General features: G+C 29.6%; 1 protein-coding gene across 4 annotated transcripts; it reads right to left on the bottom strand.

The window, feature by feature from the left end:
• Positions 1 to 1,573: 1,573 nt before the first annotated feature.
• On the bottom strand, positions 1,574 to 18,881 carry LOC123296945 (E3 ubiquitin-protein ligase RBBP6). Of its 4 annotated transcripts, none has more exons than XM_044878672.1 (13): positions 18,502 to 18,881; positions 16,384 to 16,636; positions 16,215 to 16,226; positions 16,031 to 16,145; positions 14,762 to 14,886; positions 14,538 to 14,692; positions 14,222 to 14,465; positions 13,093 to 13,854; positions 12,610 to 12,813; positions 12,219 to 12,542; positions 11,787 to 11,906; positions 11,176 to 11,556; positions 1,574 to 4,388 (listed from the first exon to the last, which is right to left on the bottom strand). In XM_044878672.1, exons 1-13 carry the CDS (start codon positions 18,665 to 18,667, stop codon positions 1,574 to 1,576), a joined length of 5,676 nt encoding a protein of 1,891 aa, XP_044734607.1. In that variant the 5' UTR covers positions 18,668 to 18,881. The 4 variants fall into 4 exon arrangements, with proteins under 4 accessions (XP_044734607.1, XP_044734609.1, XP_044734608.1 ...); XM_044878674.1 differs by having other exon boundaries at positions 11,787 to 11,894; positions 18,502 to 18,880; XM_044878673.1 differs by lacking the exon at positions 16,215 to 16,226.
• Between the last annotated feature and the right edge of the window lie 542 nt (positions 18,882 to 19,423).

Below are 19,423 nucleotides of genomic sequence, written 5' to 3'. Positions count from 1 at the left end.
TTATTGTTGATTTTTTTCTTTTCATGTTCAATTGGCAAAATTTTAATATGTCTGTTCTAATAATCAATAAAAAAATCATAAAAATTTAAAATAATAATAATAATAATATTACTTAAAAAATGAAATATATTGAATTTATATTTACATCTACTGGCGAAATCAAAAGTACTTTAACCATAATTATATATTTCTTAATCACGATGGCTTCCTAACCCAAACATTTATATAAAATTATCATTCTCTTCAAGTACTTCAATTCTGTAAATGATAAAAATGTGGAATAATTATTAAATAAAAACAAAATATATAAATCAATTGAATTTCCACTTTTTCTTTATTCTAAAAATTATTTTATGCATAAATTCACAGATACCTATTGAATGAAATCAATTATATTATATTTTTCATATTTTTAAATACGTAAATGCATTTTACAAATTTATTTCAAATCTACGATTTTTCTTTGAAATTGTACATAAGGAAGGTTATCTTACGAATATCTAAACTTTTTTCATTGTAATTTAAAAAAGCATACATTAAAAGAATATAAAAAAATGACAAAAACATTCTTAGATCCGTGTACTATAAAGCTTGACTATGGCATTCTAATTATTGAGCTATCGAGTTAAATCAAAAGAAATACAGAAGATTGTGTTTTAAAAATCAGAATACGTTCACATTTCAGAAATGTGAATTGAAAGCAGGGCACATACATTCAAATTATACCGATTAATCAGCCAATTAACTATCGTCAAATCTAACTGTGGCAAGATTCTTGAATGTCTCTCGTATATCGGATTGGATGTAGCAGTCAAATAACCGATAATTTGATAGCAAAAGCTTTTATCAAACGAATGACTTTCCCTTGGTTTTTCAGAAAACCATAAGTATACAACCTAACAGATTTCGAAAGCGAGCGAATATCGACAAACTCCCTCCCTTTTGTCAATTTTGTTCTAAAAGTACGAATTTTAACATGCAATTATTTAAAATCATTTTTTTATTATAATTAATTGCCTATATAAAAACTTAAATGAACACAAATTTGATGCTTTGGTTTTAGTCAAATATATGAAAAATAAAACAAAGGATCCCGTGAATTATACATTAGTTTTTGCTTTCGGATAAAATTTCTTGCAACTTTGGATTTAATTAAATATCATTCTAAAGTTGTACTACAGACTTTATATATAAATGAGGATATATTTATTTCAGGGGTTTCAGCTACAAGAAACTCCTCCAATAAAAAATATCTCCATTCATATCATTTCATTTTTCAGCTTATCAAATAGCGTCAGCGATTTATTTAATAGAGGAATTCCATTTGCATTCTCTTTTTATGGAAAACATATTAAAAATCTTTCATTTTTTTATGCATAATTTGTATATTGGAGGAACATTATATTTTAAAATATGTAGATAATTCAAAAATAACCTTCTTTTGTAAATTTTTTGGAAAATACACACATAAATAAAAACAAATATTGTACACTTTTTCTTAAATAAAAAATGTTATTAATTATAATTAATAAAAAATAAAAATTGAAATTCTCAATAATATACATTAACAAATTTACCTGTGTTTAGATTTCTTTTTCTTTTTTAATAATTTCTTGCTACTTTTATGTTTTTTCGATTTATTTCGACGTTTCTTACCATCTTCATCTGAACTAGATTCTGAACCACTATTTGAACTACTTGAACTGCTCGCACGCTTTGATTTACTATGTTTTTTATGTTTTTTATGACGTTTTTTAGGTTTCTCATCTTCAGAGCTTGAACTATCTGAAGAACTATCTGAACTTGACGTAAACACTTCTTTGTTTTTCGATTTCTTTGATACATCATCAATTTTACGTTTTTTCTTTGATGTTTCATTATCAGGTGAGCGTGATCGATCACGCTTTTTATCTGATTTATTTTTCTCATTGTCACTATCTGAATCTGATTCTAATGCATCATAATCTGGTTCAAAATTAGCCTCATCTAACGTTGGTTTACGACGTTCTGTTATTTTCTTTTCACCTTGATTTGTTTCTTTTGTTTCAGAAGTGGTTTTCTTTTCTTTTTCTTCATCATTGTCATTATGTTTTCGATTATCACTATCATCATCTTTCTTACCATGTTTTCGTGATTTTTCTTTATCTTTCTTATGCTTTTTATCCTTCTTTTTACTACGTGATTTCTCAGAACTTTTGCGTTCACGACTCCCACTACGTGATCTTGAATATTTTGAACTCTTTCTTTCCTTTTCTTTGGATTTATCTCGACGTGATGATGATGATTCAACACGTTTTTCAGGCTTTTTCATATTTCGAGAGTGTGAATGAGAGTGTTCATGGTCACGATGTTCACGCCGATCACGTTCGTCACCACGACGAGAATCATCACCTCGCCTATACTGTTGCATCCGTCTAGTATCGCTTCGTCCACGATTATCTCGATAGTTCCTTTCTCTACTTCGACTACGTTCCATTCTAGAACTAATTTTCCGATCACTACGTCCAACATTCCAATTATGATTCCGACTACTACCATGACGACGGTCTTCTACCTCAACTACACGTCGTGTGGTATTAGTATCGGATACATTACGGTTCGTTTCATCACGCTCACGTCTACTTAACGGTGATAGCGTACGTGATCGATTACGATCATAATGTTTATCGTCTTTTGTTAACTTATCCAATTCATCGACTTTTGAACCAAGACGTTCACGAACTGATAGTCGTGTTGGAATTGGTTTCTGTACAGCCGATGGTATTTCACGTTCAGATCGATTACTACGCTGTTGTTCTGAACTAGTTCCACCCGTCCCACTTGCTGAAGATGAATTTGGATTTATATCAACTAAACGCATTTCTACATCATTTGTTGGTATTGTCACTTGAATATTAGCTGGGGTAATTGATTCTTTTTCAATTGAACGTGTTGGTGATGACGACGTCATAATTTGCCCACCTGCAATTTCAAGATTTTTCTCACCAGAATATAATTTGGCCCGATCCAAACTAATTTTTTTAATTTCAATAGGTCGAATTGCATTTATCGCCTTTTTAAATATTGCATTTTCGGCATGTTTAAGTACTTCCGATGTGACTATTTTATTTGAAGATTTATCAAATGTATTCTTATCAATACTTCCTGGTACGGAAGTCGAATCATCTACTACATCTTTTTTGTCGTTTTGGGATTCAACATCTTCAACTTCCCATTTTGATAAGGCCGGTAGAGGTGCTAACACCTCTTTTGATTTTGATTTCCCTTCATTTTCCGTTTTTAATATATCACTTTCATTAACATATAAATCTAATCCGTCGAAAGATGTGTCTTTCTCGTCAGTTTCATCAGATTTTTCAGCTTTTGTTGGTGTAGGTGTTGAAGGTTGTCTAGGAGGTGATAATGATACTTTTTTATCACTTTCAGTTTTTAATTTTCCATAATTTTGTACAACTTTTGTATCAATACCATCGGTTAAAACATCACTATACAAATCGTCCGGTTGTTTTTTATAATCAACCAGAGATTTTTTATTCTCCTCGTTATCTTCACTTTTTGGTTCAGATTTTTCAACGCTCCTTTCCACATTACGTTCAGCATTTTCATGTTCAAGTCTTTGTTGTTTTTTCTCTTCAGATTTTTTAAGTTTTTCCAATTTTTCTTGTTCTTTACGTTTCTTTTTCTCTTCTTTTTTCTTAAGCTTTTCAGCTTCACGCTCTTTCTCTTTTTCCTTACGTTTTTTCTTCTTTTCACGACTCTTACTTTTAGCTTTATCATCTTCGGAGCTATTATCCTTATTCTTTTTATCACTTGATTTCTCTTCAATAGTCCTACGATCTCGGTTATCTTTCTCCTGTGAATCGTAACGATGGCGATGACGATGATGTTGACTATGTTTATCTGGTGATTTTGAATGTTTTTCACGTATTGAAGATCCGTCACGCACGGCATCTGGTGAATTTTCACGTAAGTATTCAGTACCTTTACGTCTTTCACGATAATCGTACATACGATTATTCTTTGGTTCATGTTGGGTATCATCGCGTGGTTCTCGAAAATCACGATGTATATTACCTCCACGTTCTTTTGGATCAATAATTGGTTTTGTTAGTACTGTATCGCTAGCATGAGGATCAACACCCGGGGGTGCATCTGAGATCGAAGTTTGACGTTCATATAATAAACGAGGTGATTCGAAACCTGGTACCACTGGTTCTTCTGTACCAGGTGGAGCAGGCGGTTCATAATTATCAACTCTTGGTGGTAATATTGCTGTTTTAACACTCATTAACGCTGGAGGATATGATGGTCCTGGTCCTCCTCCCATTCGACTTGATTGTGGTGGTGTTGGTCCGCCTCCTACTCCTCCACTGGCCGGTGGTGGTAATCTGTACATGGAAAAATTATATTTTATAACTCAATACCATTTTCTTTATAAATAAAATATAACAAAATTATCTAACTTTATTTTTTGGTAATATTACGAAGAGAAAAACGGTGTCGTGTTTCCCTCTGAGATATTTTCAAAATTTTTGTTTCCAAATACCAAAATTGCAGATGAGTGTAAAAAATCACTCGATAAAAGGAAGATCTTGAAAATTTCAGTACATTTCATAATCATTTTACAAAAACTATTGGTCAACGTAAAAATAAGTTGAAAAATATTGATATCTTCATGAAATATACTGAAAGTTTCAGTCAACAATCAAAAAATCAATTTGTTACCACAAAACATTTGAATGTAGAATTGGAGATGATTTGAATTTGTTCTTGTGCAAACATCGTGAACACCCTGCAGGAAGTAATGTCGTAAAAACATCCTCCATATTTCAGAATTGAACAGTGTGCCGTAAGCCGCATCGCTTACACCTTCGGATACTATTTTTATTGTTGGATAAATATACTCCAAAATTCTTATTTTATTTATTTATTTTCAAGTACAAAGAATTTTAACAACAAATATAAATTATAGTCATAAAATATTTAAAAAATGAAATATTTGTATACAGCCATGTTTTCATATCACAGTTTTTTGATTTAATAAATTAAAAATAAATTAAAAAAAGATCTATCATATTCAAATAAATTAAAAACCAGCATAAATTGAAGTTAATACGTTTGTGAAAGAAAGCGATGAATAATCGACAACCGTCGTTTTTTAGTTTAAACGTAATTTACTTTAATTTTACAAACACACGAACGTATTAAAATATTTTAAAACAAGAATCAATTGTCTTCTAAAATCTGAATTAACAATGCCATTCCTTTACCCTAAATCTGAATTCCAGAAAACATTACAAAAAACTTAGGTAATATTTATGTACAAGTATGAATATTGCAAAACTCAGAGGCCCTACACAAAACCCATTTTAATTCAGATGAGAAGATAATTTTTTCGGATAGAAAATTACATCTGATTGACATGGTTGAGATATATTCGGACAAGCAAATAACGTCGCCAATCTTATCTCCATTTTTAACAGCCTTTCCTTGCCTTTAAATTTTAAAAAATTGGATCTTCCTCAAGCTGAATATTGATTAAAGTTCAAGCTCAAAACCTCAAATGAAATTCTCAACATCGTAAATTCAAATCTTTTTAAATATTTAAGGTAAAAAAATTATCTTAATTCGGAACAATACATAATTCAATTTAAATAAAAAATTTTCAATTTGAGAGAACATGTAGTTAAATAAAAGTTAATTATTTTCAGAAATCAACATGCATGAACAAGTTAATTATTTTCAGAAATTTGTGTGCTTTGCAAAAAAAAATAAAGTAAAAAAAAAATACAACTTTTAATTTTATCCTCTTTTTATCCTTTTGAAAATGATTATTAGTTTTTAATTAAACAAATAAAAGCTTCCATATTACGCTTTATAATTTAGAGCTAAAAATCAATTATAGTTTTTACATGTTTGAAATAAAATATTTAATTTTATGAAATACAAAACTTAATGTCACATCGTGAATCTACTCAAAAATATTTTTTTTTTAAGTTTCCTACTTTGTAAATATAATATGCCAACAAACATTAACTTTTGTAATTCGGCAATTCTACCGCAGCATATTCTTTTATCAGAAAAAAGAGTTTCAAAACGTTTTCTGAATACGAAAACAATTATAATTATAAAATTTATCATATAAAGAAAAATTATTTCTCTCATTCAGACACTTTTATAAAAACGTAGAAAACTTGATTAAAATTACAAAAAAATAAAATAAAAAAAGAAGTAAGTAAAACTAATAATTAAAGCAGCAAATATTTTATAATAAAATGATGTTATTCAAAACAGAATTGAACACGTAAAAGAACGTTTTATTATTAATTATTTGTGAATGTATATTTGCACATTTTAAATAAATTAAGAGCTGTCAAAATTTAATTATTAGTATTTAGTACACTTTCTTTTAAGAATACAGCCGCACAAATAATCCAAGTGTTTTTTAACCCGGCGTCATTGTTGCCGGGTATCTAATACCCGACCGCCACGGATTTAAAACAAAATATTCGCGTTATTTGCCACTCACAGTAGCTGCGGCTGTTGACCTCAACCACTGTTATTTGACCGTCATATCCGGCCACAACGGCCATGTCTGTTTAATCGCCACAATAACGCCGGGTTAAATGATTTGTTAACTTCTTGCTACTTTTCCCAATAATAAAAAGTATTAATAATCTCAATGAAGACTGGATTCATCTATCCACTTCAATATTCTTAACCTACATTTTGACATACATTGCTTGTTTAAAAGAAAAAAAATGTCGATTCAGGAGCTCCTTCGAATTTTCAAAACAAATCAAATCGAATTTTTAAATGTCTTAATTATAATTTTATTTCTTTTCTTTTGAATTAGTTTGTAAATTTATCATTTTATATTCAATAAATTAAAATCAATGTTTGATTTGATTCTTGAAGACAAATTAATATAGTTACTTGATTTTGATATAAAAAAATATTTACTCTTTTAATGTATTGGAATGAATTATTTACAAAATAAACTCTTAAGTTTGTTAAAATTAAAAGCAAAAACAAAATAAAATAATCATTTTAAATTTAAGAACAAAACAGTTATTAAAATTAATACAATATATATTCCTTACAATATAAAAACTGATGGAAATATCACAAATTATTAGTTAACAAATTAATAAAGATCACAGACAGATATATAAATATTTAATAATTTTAAATAGTTAATATTAAATATGGTTATAAATAAGTCAATAACTTATTTACTTTTATAAAATCTTATTTTCTAGATTTGAACTTGCAACGTGTCTCAAAAAGATATTTTTTATGCACATTAACATTTATAAGTTTTAATGCACAAAATTAAAAAAAAAATTATAAAGATTTTAATGAGAATTTCGACAAAAAAAATCCAAAATTCTAGTTAAAATCTTCATAATTTATTGTACATTGGACGCGAACAAGATGTAAAATTTAAAAAAATGTTCTATTAACATTATCACAGACACATAAATATTTGAACAATAAAATTATTGGTTAAATTTTAGCAGATACAAGACGCGTTAACTCACTAACGATCAAAAAATAAGAAATACCATCATGAAGAGTAATGGTACAGCATTTCCTGTTGATTGCTTATTAACCCCGTTGCAGATGCTAAAAATGCCCATGAAGTAATTAATCATCCCCGATTAAAAAAACCAAAAAATTTTCGATTTCGAAAAATTTGATTACATTTGCTAAAATATTTGTAAAAATTGTTAGCTTTGTATAGTTAGCTATTTTATAGATGAGTTTTTCGCAAGTTTGTTTATTTTTTTGAACTTTTGAACGGAAGATGCATTATTTTCTTCATTTTTTTCATTTATAACCATATACAGAATAAACCCAAGTTTCGATAAAAACAGATATTTAACAAACTATCAACAAAAAACACTTTAAAATAAATTATAAAATTACAAAATTAATAACATTTACAATTACATCAATGTAAAAAAAAATAGATATAATTTTCGTTCTTCACTTAGTAGTATAAAATTTGTACATAAGCGTTTCGATTGGCATTCAATCGTTGTCAATGGTTAAAGTATTAAAAAAAACAAAGTTTCAAACTCATTATAAATTTAGAATAAAGATAATAAAAGTATTATCCAAACGAAGTGAATAGCTGATTAATTTGTATCTGATTAACAATTCATTTTATCGGAGAAATGAATTATTTGTTTTAGTGTATTACAAATTCGAGTCAATAATTTTTTACCATTTATATGGTTTTAACAATAAATAATGACTTTGAAATAGTTTTTAAAGTACTAAATTACTGATTCACAGCCATAATTGAAATAATTTTTAACAATCATCACAAACGAGGAAAGAAGACGTTTTCGAAATCTATTAGTTCTAATTCCATTTAAATTGACAGAACATGTAAAAACAGACATTTTTCTAATTAAATTTCGTAAGTTTAAATTTAATTATATATATTATATTATACTGTTAATAAGAAGTATTTTTCGAAAACATTTTCTTTATAAATTTTTAAAAAAATAATGTTAATGTATTAAAATGAATTTATGGGGTGTCCAGGGATATTGGAATTGGGAGATAATTGTTTTATATCTTAGATAGATTTTCAAGATAGTAGAGACAAAACTGTAATGGCTTCGTTTTATAATCAGTTGAGTAAAGAGAATAATGTCCTTTGTAATATTGCAACGGTATCAAGATAATTGATTATTGGGACAAAATAAGATAAAAAAATATGTGTGGCCAGAGTGACTCAAGACGATGTAAGGATTCTATTGATATCCCATACATCCAAATCTGTTGAGGCATTTAGAAGTTATGTTGGAATAAAGAAACTCATACATAAATCTTAAAAACATTACACTCTTAATACATGGAATGGTGCCAAAGGACTGAGGAAAGAGGTTCATGCTAATGAGGGCCGAACCGTCTCAAGTAGTTGTCTTGTCAGAGCCTATCATTTCGATATTAAGCAGGATTTCAAGTTAAGGACATTTTATTGTATACATTTCATCTGCCTCTACAATCTCTAAACTTAAAGATTATCGAAGCTTCTACAAATATATTGTGCATGAAGTATTACAAAATCTTCATCCATCACACTCGTTTCTATTGAAAATTTGTGACCGTTAATTTTGGGTATCAATAGATTCAAATGCATTCAATAAATCTTTCATAAAAGTGCAATTTTTGTTAAAAGTAGACAGGTGGCATTCCAATTTATTATTTTGAATTCATGCCAGAACGACGATCGACGAGGGACAAGCGAACTATCCAATGAACTAATGGTTAATAATTGAATAATCTATGCATATGGTTCAACCGTAATATCATAATGTTCTTCAGATAAATATGTCCATATTCGCCTGTCGCTCATCGCTTTGATATGAATTCACGATTAGTGTGATAAGCTTTATGGATTCATCACTATGGTATAATAATAATAACACTAAACCAGTTACATATAACAAAATTCCCGATTTTTTTAAACTGAAAATCTTGATTTATAACATATTATATATAATATCAAACAAATTAACAAGCACGAACTATTTAAATTTCTAAGTTTAATTTTTTGAAAATAAAAAAATGGTTTTTTTTTTCGATTTTATTTCAGAATTTATATTATAAGAGAAATTTAACTAATTCAAATTCTATAAAATTTATAAAATTTTAAAAAATTTCTTACAACATGTTCATAACAATGAATTTATTTTCAAAAAAACATAGATTTACTAATGATGGTTTATCAAGCTCAAATTAACTGTAAGTAATGTTTTTGCAATTAATATTTAAGCACATTTTCAATGATAAACCACATTTGCCTACTAAATTATTATTATTAAAAAATAATACAATTCTTTACAATGATGTTCAAATTGCAAAACATTATGTATTAATTGCTTTTTGTTATAAATTTCATCATAATAATTGTGTTCTTTATGTACATTATGTTAGTTTTTATAACAATGAAAGCGACTGCAGTCCGCCACCAAATTAGCAACGAGTAACATAAGAATAATTACGATTAGCTAATTCATACTGATAATGACTACTTGGTAGTCGAAATACGTATTTATAAAATACAAAAAACTGATCTAGGAATTTGAGGCAAAAATCAAAATTTATTTTAAAACATTTTCATTAAGAGACCCATGGTTTTTTCAGAAGTTAAATGACTTGCATATATTATATCACTGTGTTTTCAATTAGATTAATTTATAATTTGTTAAGTTTTCTTTTTATATTAATTTTACTGAAGGTTGTTACGATATTTTTCATAATCATTTAAGTTTTGAACATCATTGTATTACAAAATTAAATTATCTAATTGTACAATACAGATTACTGTATTTCACATCTATGTTTCTTTGACAGTATATTTCAAAATAAAATTTACAGATTTAAAGAAACGATAGTTATTTTTCAATTACCATTTCTTAGATAGCTTTGAAGTATTTATTTATTAGATCTGAGCAATGGCAATATTATTTATTATATTTATTTCAATTTCGATCAGATTATGTATAGTTAAATTATAACAGCAGTCTTTGAATAGGACACTTGATACATTATATATCTACAGAAGGTTGATTTTACACAAGCCTCAAATTTATAAACGAACTATTTGGAGCTGTTTACAAACAACTATAGAGTTAAAAGTGATCCAAATGGAAAAGTTCTTATCATTAAGCAATGAAAAAAAAGGTGAATCATCACCCCTTCTTTTTGCGTGGAAGCCACTTTTACTTCCACAATGCTCTGATAACCCCAAATGTTCAGCACTACTTTTGAATAATTAATCAGAGCTAAGATCAATGTACTCAGACCTAAATAAACTTCATTCAATATTTCAAAATGAGTCAGTGGAACTTGACTTAATATTACTTCATAACAAAACAAAACAAAAAACTCTTAATTCATTAAATTAAATAAAAAAGAACATTTCTTTAGGAAAAACAAATTCTAAATATTTACAATATTTAAACATAAATATTTTAAACAAAAATATATATTGTAAAATATTACAAGTAAATATTAAACCAGAATGTTTCGAATACATATAAATACAAATTTATACTTCGAAATTTTGATAATATTTCAATGGACAATAAACAAAGAAGTTTGTCCAAAAATCATAAGATTAAATACAAGAAATAACAATACAATAAATACCTGTTTGGCGGGTTGTTGGAGTGATGGTAAACTGCATGCTCCTGTACCGAATAATATGTTGGTTGATTTTGTGGTACCAATGGATATTCTTTACGCATAGGAGATGGTAAATAACGACCACCTCCTCGAGGTCCTCCACGTCCAGGGCCCATACCACCACGTCGATTGCGACCATCACCACGATGATCAATTGGACCTCCACGTGGTTCACGATCATAATCTTTATCACGATCATTTATTCTAGCGCGATCACCACGATCTAAATAATCCATTGGTGGTTGTCCACTGTCATAATAGCCAGTATATTCACGATCTCTAGGCGGTGGATTGAATCCACGATCGCGATCATTTGGCATACCACGTCTATCAGGATACCTGTATCTAAAACAAAAAAGAACAATTAATTTTCAGTCCTTTACGATCTAACTGTAATAGAGCATTTCACATTTTACGTGCGTTTATGATGTGAACAGACGGCATTGAATTAAACGCTCATTGGCCCCAAAAAATTTACTACATTAAAGGCCTACTTTGTGAAGGTTTTTTTTTTAAATAAGTATTTTGTTTAAGCCTCAATTTTAAATGTTTATAAATTAAATTAAAATAGTTACCTTGGTGGAGTATTTTTCGGCGGCGGTGAACGATAGCGTCCACGTGATACAGGTCTTCGTCGTGGTGAATACTCTCTGGGACTAGGTGTTCTCGAAAATGACCGTGATCTGAAAGTTTTTCTTAGTATTATGCCACAGTAGTCTCGCTAATGTTTTTATAATACAAACTATACACTGCCGACCAAGAAAATGAAGCACTTTAATTATAGATTCCAAATAAATTTTTTTTTAAATAAATCCAATATTTTTAATGAGGGTTATAATTTTTTCTGGCTTTTTAAAATCAATTCGTTTTCAGACTTTTGAAAATTCGGTTTAAAGAGTACTTGAAAGCCAAAAAATTCAATTAGGAGCCATTCAAAGGTTTTTTTTAAGTGCGCTACTTTTTTGGCAGGCAGTGCATTTAAATATAGATTATAAGAAATGGCATACCTGCTAATTGAGAACGACCGAGCACGTGATCTAGGTGTACGTGATCGTCGCAATACGGGACCACCACGGGAACGTGATCTTGAACGTGAAACAGTACGTGGAGTTCTTGAGCGATTGCGTAACTTTTTCGGTGGCGGTGGTGAACGTGATCGAGGACTTCGACTACGTGGTGAATAACTACGGCTACGACTGCTACTACGTGTTCGTCGACTACGTGGTGAGTAACTACGACTCCTAGAACGGCGTGATTCACGCACACGTCTATCTCGTTCATCTTTTTCACGAAGCATACGTTCGAATGCGGCAAGAGGATCATCAATAACTCTAAACAAAAATAAAAATAATATTATTATTATGAACATACATATTTGATAATTTTTTTTATACTAACCCAGTTGGATGATGCGGGGGTCTAATTCCTGGTGGTGGATTTCGTACATGTGGTGGTCCATAAGGCGGCCGTGGACCGATTGGTGGACCACCAGGTCGTGGAGGATAACCAGATTGATAATGTGGTGGCGGTTGTCTAGATCCATCATATGGGCCATGTGGTGGTGGACGTACTTGATCGTAGGGCATTCTTGGTAAATACCCTCTGAAAATTGTATAAATCATATTTCAAAAAATTTAATATTATATATATATATAATTCAAGAAAAAATTAAAACAAGTACTAGAAAAATATGTAAAATTAAATTAAGTGATATAAGGGGGAGGGGGTTGTTTAGTAAATAATGTTGCACAATTCCCCTTTTGGCAATGCAAAAAGTTTTACAAAAAGCTAATTATTCAAGAAGCTGGACTTTTTAGTCAAGAATTTATTATTATTTAAAAGTTACATAACTTATTATAAGACGGTAAAACCAAATAATACCTTGTATGATTATTAAAATCAGGTCCTGCTGGTGGTGGAGGTCTTCTGACATTCGGTGGCCCCGGATATGGTTGTGAATATGGTGGTGGGCCTTGTTGCGGTGGATATCCACCTGGAGGTGGATATGTTGAATGTTGAGGTGGTGGTAACATTGGTGGACGTACGTTTGGTGCAACACCAGGAGGAGGTTGGCCACCAGGTACTAAATTTTGTTCAGGTGGTGACATAAATGGTGGTGTATCGCCAGGTGGATATGCAGGTATTGCATGTGTTGTTGCAGGAGCAGTTGGTGGAGGTACACTAACACCAGGCTGTTCATCAATTGTTGGTGTTCCAGAACGTTCTTCATTCTGCGCAAATGTGGGTTGTTGTAGCGGTGCTGTTGGTTGAGCATGTCCTGCTGTGGTAGCAGCTACTGGGGGGCGATATTGCGATCTTGATAAATCCGTTTGTTTTAATTCTTGTACAGGCTGTGATGATGTTACTTTCGGTTGAACTTCACCCGTCATCATATTCACAGTTACTTGTGGATACGATGGTGCTTCAGCTCGATGTATTTTTGCAGTTACATCTGTTTTAACAGCTTTTGTAGGATCAACTGCAACCCTAGCAACATCATCCTTTTCCCGTGATTTGACTCTCGTCGCATGGTCGTTACCCATTAAAGATTTTTGTTTCAGAGATTGTTCAGTACTGTCAGCCTCGGATATAATTGGTTTTTGATCTTGTTGTAATTTTTGTGCGGTGCCATTTGAATCATCTCTGTAAAAATAATGAAATTTTTATAACCCTTAATCAAATGCTTTTATTCTAATTGAAGGAATTAGCAAACACGAAACCAAAAGTCTAGCTTTCGTATGCTTTTTTGTAACTTATTTAACCGAGAAGGACGAAAATTAGCTGTTTTAAAAAGTTTTCAGTGTTTCAGCAATAATAAAATTTCCAGAGAGATTTGATACAATCCAAGGTTAAACTTTTATTCAGGACAAGAATTTCTATTCGTGTCTATTTTTAAGTTCATAAAATAAACTTTGTTTATTCATTTATCCAATCGTAAATGCAAACTTATAAGGAAACGATATATTTTTAAATTAGCTTGTTTCAATTTTATTGAACATAAAATACTTACGGCGGAGGTACAAAATCTGGCAATTCAATTTTCTGTTGTTTCTCTTCCGTTGTACTCTCAACTTGAGTTTTTGCTTGGATCACATGTCGATATTGTACCCGTTTACGATATCCAGTCTCATTTCTAAAATTCGATACAGAATTTCGTAAAAATCGGTTTGGAATTAATGTACATGGTGATATATCTTTTTCATGACAATCAGGGCATTCATGATCTTCAGACTCTAATAATGTTGTACGAATACCTAGCCAGAAAAAAAATAAATTATATACTTTAATAATCAAGTTCCAAAAAAATTTATTTTTAAAATACGTACATTCATCGCAAAAGGAATTTCCGCAGCAAGGTATCATAACAGCATCAGTTAGTAAATCTTTACAAATACTACATACTAAATCTTCAGGTATGTCAGGTCGTTGTTGTTCAGTTTCAGCACCTCCCCGTCCTCCGCCATCACTATTATATGCTTGACTGTAAATATGAATTAAATTAGATTTTCAGTTTTCGCTAATACCACGAACAAAATATTAATAAACTTACTGATCAAGTGCAGGTACTGCATATTGTCCAGTTGGGGTCATCATTGCACCAGGTACCATAGGACCCTCAACGGGTACCATAAAACTTCTAGGAATGCCAGTACTCTTTTTAATTTCAACAGGTTCCTATCAAAATTATTACATAGTATTAAAATTTTCAATTTTAATTTAGGGTAATTCTACGTTAAGAAGTACAGTTTAACAGAAACTATTGAAAAATTATAGTTATAATTTGAAAATTTTTATAAAAGACACGTTCTCAGGATTCAACATTTGTTGAACGATAATAGTTGATAATTAAAAGTTTAATACAAACTTTTGTTTTTATAGAGTTGATCAACTTTTTACTTCGTCGATAAAAGTGAGAATATTGGAGGCATAATATTGTAACAATATCAGTACTGCCATTATACATTAATTGTAACAATATCAATAAAATTAATTTAAGAAATTTTTCTTCGTACCGTTTATCTAATAATAGCCTCTTAGCGTAGAATTACTCTCGTGAATTTTTTGTTATAAGACATTAAACGGCGTAACTTTTGCGATTGTCTGTCTGTTAGACAAGTTTGTTTCGAAAATGGTGTAAAACATAGAAATTGAAATAAGGAAGTGTCGCCTTAGTGATTAACGCATATAAAGAGTATAAAATGTACAATTTTTTGAGTAGTGAATCTCCTAAAGCTTTTGTGTGCAAAATTCGAAAAACAATTTTTTAATATATTACTTTCCTCATCTTTAATTTTTCTTAAAACAAACAACAAACCAAGTAAAAAGCCGTGAATGTGAAAGATTTTACGCATTAAAAGGATAAGATTTCGTTTACTTATACGATTAATTGAAAAGCAAATAATTTGAGGCAAAAATACTTTATAGTTAGGAAGTTAATTTTAATGTTGTTAATAATGTCCTTCCATCTCAATTTTAGCTAAGACAACTTTAAAGGGACACTCCTATTTTCGTTTCCAAAAGCCAAATTTTTCGAATAATTTCACATTCAAATAACTTGTTCTTTGGACTACTAATTACAGCAAAAAATTTTATTCATTAGATAAAAATATAAAATACACTATAAAAAATACTTTTCTCGGTTAATAGATCTACCAAATTAATATGTTAATAATTACTGAAATAAAGACTATGTTAACAATTTATAAAAAAAAATACAAAGCACTTAAATTTCTATGAAATCAATGAAACAGAAGACCTAAACAAGGTATGTATATCATTTTTCTGTGGTTACTAGAAAGACATAAAAAATGAATCTAACCTGACTTAATCCAAGTGGACAATTTTTAATCCAATGACCAGGTTGATGACATTTATAACATCGGTAATTAGCAGGAACTTCGCCCATTTGATTAGCTCCTCGAATTTTCATATAACTATAAAGTGTATTATTTTCTTTTAATAAAATTTCTAAGTGGATGATTTTAAATTTTAGAAATACTTACTTATTCTTAAACCTAATTATAAAAGCAGGCATGAAATATAAAAATGAATGCATCAAAAAATGTTTTTGAAAATTAAATGAAAAATGATCAACAAAAATTTGAGTCGTAAACAAATAAAGGAATTTACGACTCGAATAATTATTTTTTTTAAACCGATTGACTAACTTACTTGCTTGGATCGTAATCTAATGTCGATTGGGTCATCATAGCCCGAATTTTATCCTCTTCGGATGCATCGAGTCGTGATAAATCAACGGCTTTATTTATTGCGGGTGTATTACTATCTTCATTTCCACGTTGTGGAAAACCAGATGCTGATGTCTCATTCCAAGCACGTCCTTTATTAGATTGAGCGGCAAGAGGCACTCGTGCGATAATCAATGAGGTATTTTTTGGTATTAACGCATTCTCATCTTGATAAACTATTTTTTTTTTGAAAATAGTAAAAGAAAATTTTTTATTAGAACTTCTGTTTCATTGAGAAAATGTTTATGATTATTAAATTATTTAATAAAGGAATTATATTTTAAAATTATGATTATTAGCTTTTCTACTAAGAGCAACTAAAAGGTAGGTACAATTTTCCCATATGTAGATACAGTTTTCCAGGTAATTTTATAAATCTCATCACGAAGTACAGAGAATACAGGAGTCCGAACGATGTAAGGGCATTTGGAAATCTTCCGAAGCCGTGGTTTCGTCTGGTGAAGAATCAACTGTCGTTATATTTTCCCATTTTACAATTTTAAAATAAAATTTAATAAAACAAAATTTCTTTAGATGAAAGCTGATTCGTCTCATTTTAAAGATGGTAACAATATAAATGGGGCACATATTTTGTAACAAATTAGTAAATAGTATCTCGTTCATCAGCAAAGAAGAAACATCAGCGACTTATTTCAACAAATAAATAAACAGATTATTCAATAAACTCCAAAAATAATTTTAACACCTAACCGTGTATTTACCACGTAAAGTGTATCAACAGTAAAACTTTCGCTGATTAGTACTTTTAGAATATCTTACAATAAAATTTCGAAAAATTTTTTTATGAATATTTCTTAAAAATAGTAATAAACAATGAAGAACTATTTATAGCGGGAAAGACGAGATGGTAATATAATATATATTTTATATTGAATAGACCTTGGGATATCACGGTTTTTTTAAGTGATGAATACATATTCGAAACTTCGTGAGTTGCTTACTTTTGATCAGTCTATCAAACTTTCCTCTACGATTTTTTTCGAAAAGGCTGCGCTTTCAAATTAACATGATGACGATAACTCAAATCTGACCTCATCATGCTTACTCATTTGAAAACACAGTCTTTTCGAAAAAAAATTGTAAAGAAAAGTTTGGTAGATTCGTCAAAAAAAGCCACTGGCGAAGTTACAAGTATGTATTTATCATTTAAAACCCGCGGTGCCCCACGGTCTAGAAGATCCAGCAAAGATAGAAGGTGCGAATTAGGTTGATACATCTTCTTGGTACCCCCATCTTCTTCAATAGATTTAGTCAAATTTTATTAGGGGCAGTTTTGATTAATAAGTAATGACTGTTGAATCCAAAAATAAATTATTTGATATGCTAAATTTTCATTTTCAGGCTTCATAAAATTGGCAAAACTTAACGTCAAGGAAAAGGTAATCGCGTAGTATTGATTTTTCTTATTTAATCATAGCCAGCGGAACTTTTTTGCAATTACGGAAGAATCCCCTGGTGGAAAAAATATTTGAAAAAAGAATAAGTCTTAGGAAACTCTGAAAAAGTCTTAGAAACTTTAAAAAAGTATTAAGAACTCTGAATTAGAATAGTCCGAAAACGTTGAGAAATTCGAAGTTCCTAAGATTTTTTCAGAATTTCTTATTCTTTCTTCAAATATTTTTTCCACCAGAGTCTCTTTGTGTTGTATCTTCACTCCAATATATAGATAATTCTAAACAAATTAGGAATGCAATAGGCACCGTGAGGCGCTTAAAACATATACAGCTGCATCGTTCGCTCTTTTAAATCTATTATTAATCCGGTTTTTCGATAGTCCAAATCGGCTATATCCCTAATCTATCCGACTTAATAATATTCTACAAAGTATTTAACAAGCAAACATGAATTTAACAGACAAAATTATGAACTGGCTAAATAAATTCGCATATATTTCCCAAATTGTGTATGCTTTTTCAATCAAGCAAATGCACGTTACTCTATACTAACTAAATCGATTGAGCAAATGTTAGTAACGTCAAAGGTATACAAAGACTAGATAGTATCCCAGAAAATTACTTACCTTCTTTAGTTTGAGCGTTTGTCACTTGTAAATCAAAATCGGTATTCTTTCCAATACGTTTTTGTTGTATAATAGCTTTTTTTAAATCACCAACCGAAATATGAAGTCCATCAAATGTGACGGTATCATAGTCAAGTGATGATTTAAACTTATAATGTACAGACATAATCAATATACAAGTACGAATTCATACCCTCTTTTACCATACGTCGAAATTGTTTAAAAAATAATCACGATTTTCAACAAATTGAAGAAAGTCTATAATATCCGTGTTCTAATTTGTGGTTGATGGCAATACCGGCTTGAAATACTATTTATTCTAGTAATTTAATTACTTCACTTCAATTCTATTTTATTAACTAATTTAAACTATTACACACTAATGGTTTGTATTGGAATAATATTATTAATAAAACACTTTTATACTTGAATTCATGAAATCTGTGTAATGCATTATAAAATCGAAAAATCCATTTTGTGTATCTTTTTATTGAATTTTATTCTACAACTTTTTATTCATAGAGAATAATAATAATTTATTAGGATATTGATGATTTTCATCTATGAACTATGATATAACTATAAACGGATACAGTCATAAAATTTTGACGTATCGGTTTCTGCGTTAACGCATTTAATTAATATGTTTATGAATAGGGTATTATCGTTAGTCAAAAATAAATTATGACATTCGAAAAAAGTTAAAATTTATGTAAAATATACTTAAATATTCTGATTTCGAGTTATAAAAACACATTTTTCCTTTAAAATATTAAAATTAAAAATCGCAATTTTTAAACTGTATATCACGTGACCTAAAACGCGGGCAAGCCTTGCAGTGATGTCATATCGGTATGAGCCATAGACCATCAATTAGTTCAGTGTAGACAGCTGGGTATAATATATACATAGATAAGTATTT

The sequence above is a fragment of the Chrysoperla carnea genome, chromosome 3 (genome assembly GCF_905475395.1).
Source record: "Chrysoperla carnea chromosome 3, inChrCarn1.1, whole genome shotgun sequence".
NCBI classification, from domain to species: domain Eukaryota; kingdom Metazoa; phylum Arthropoda; class Insecta; order Neuroptera; family Chrysopidae; genus Chrysoperla; species Chrysoperla carnea.
The sequence above is the reverse complement of the archived record's forward strand: the minus strand, read 5'-3'. Positions and strand labels throughout refer to the sequence as shown.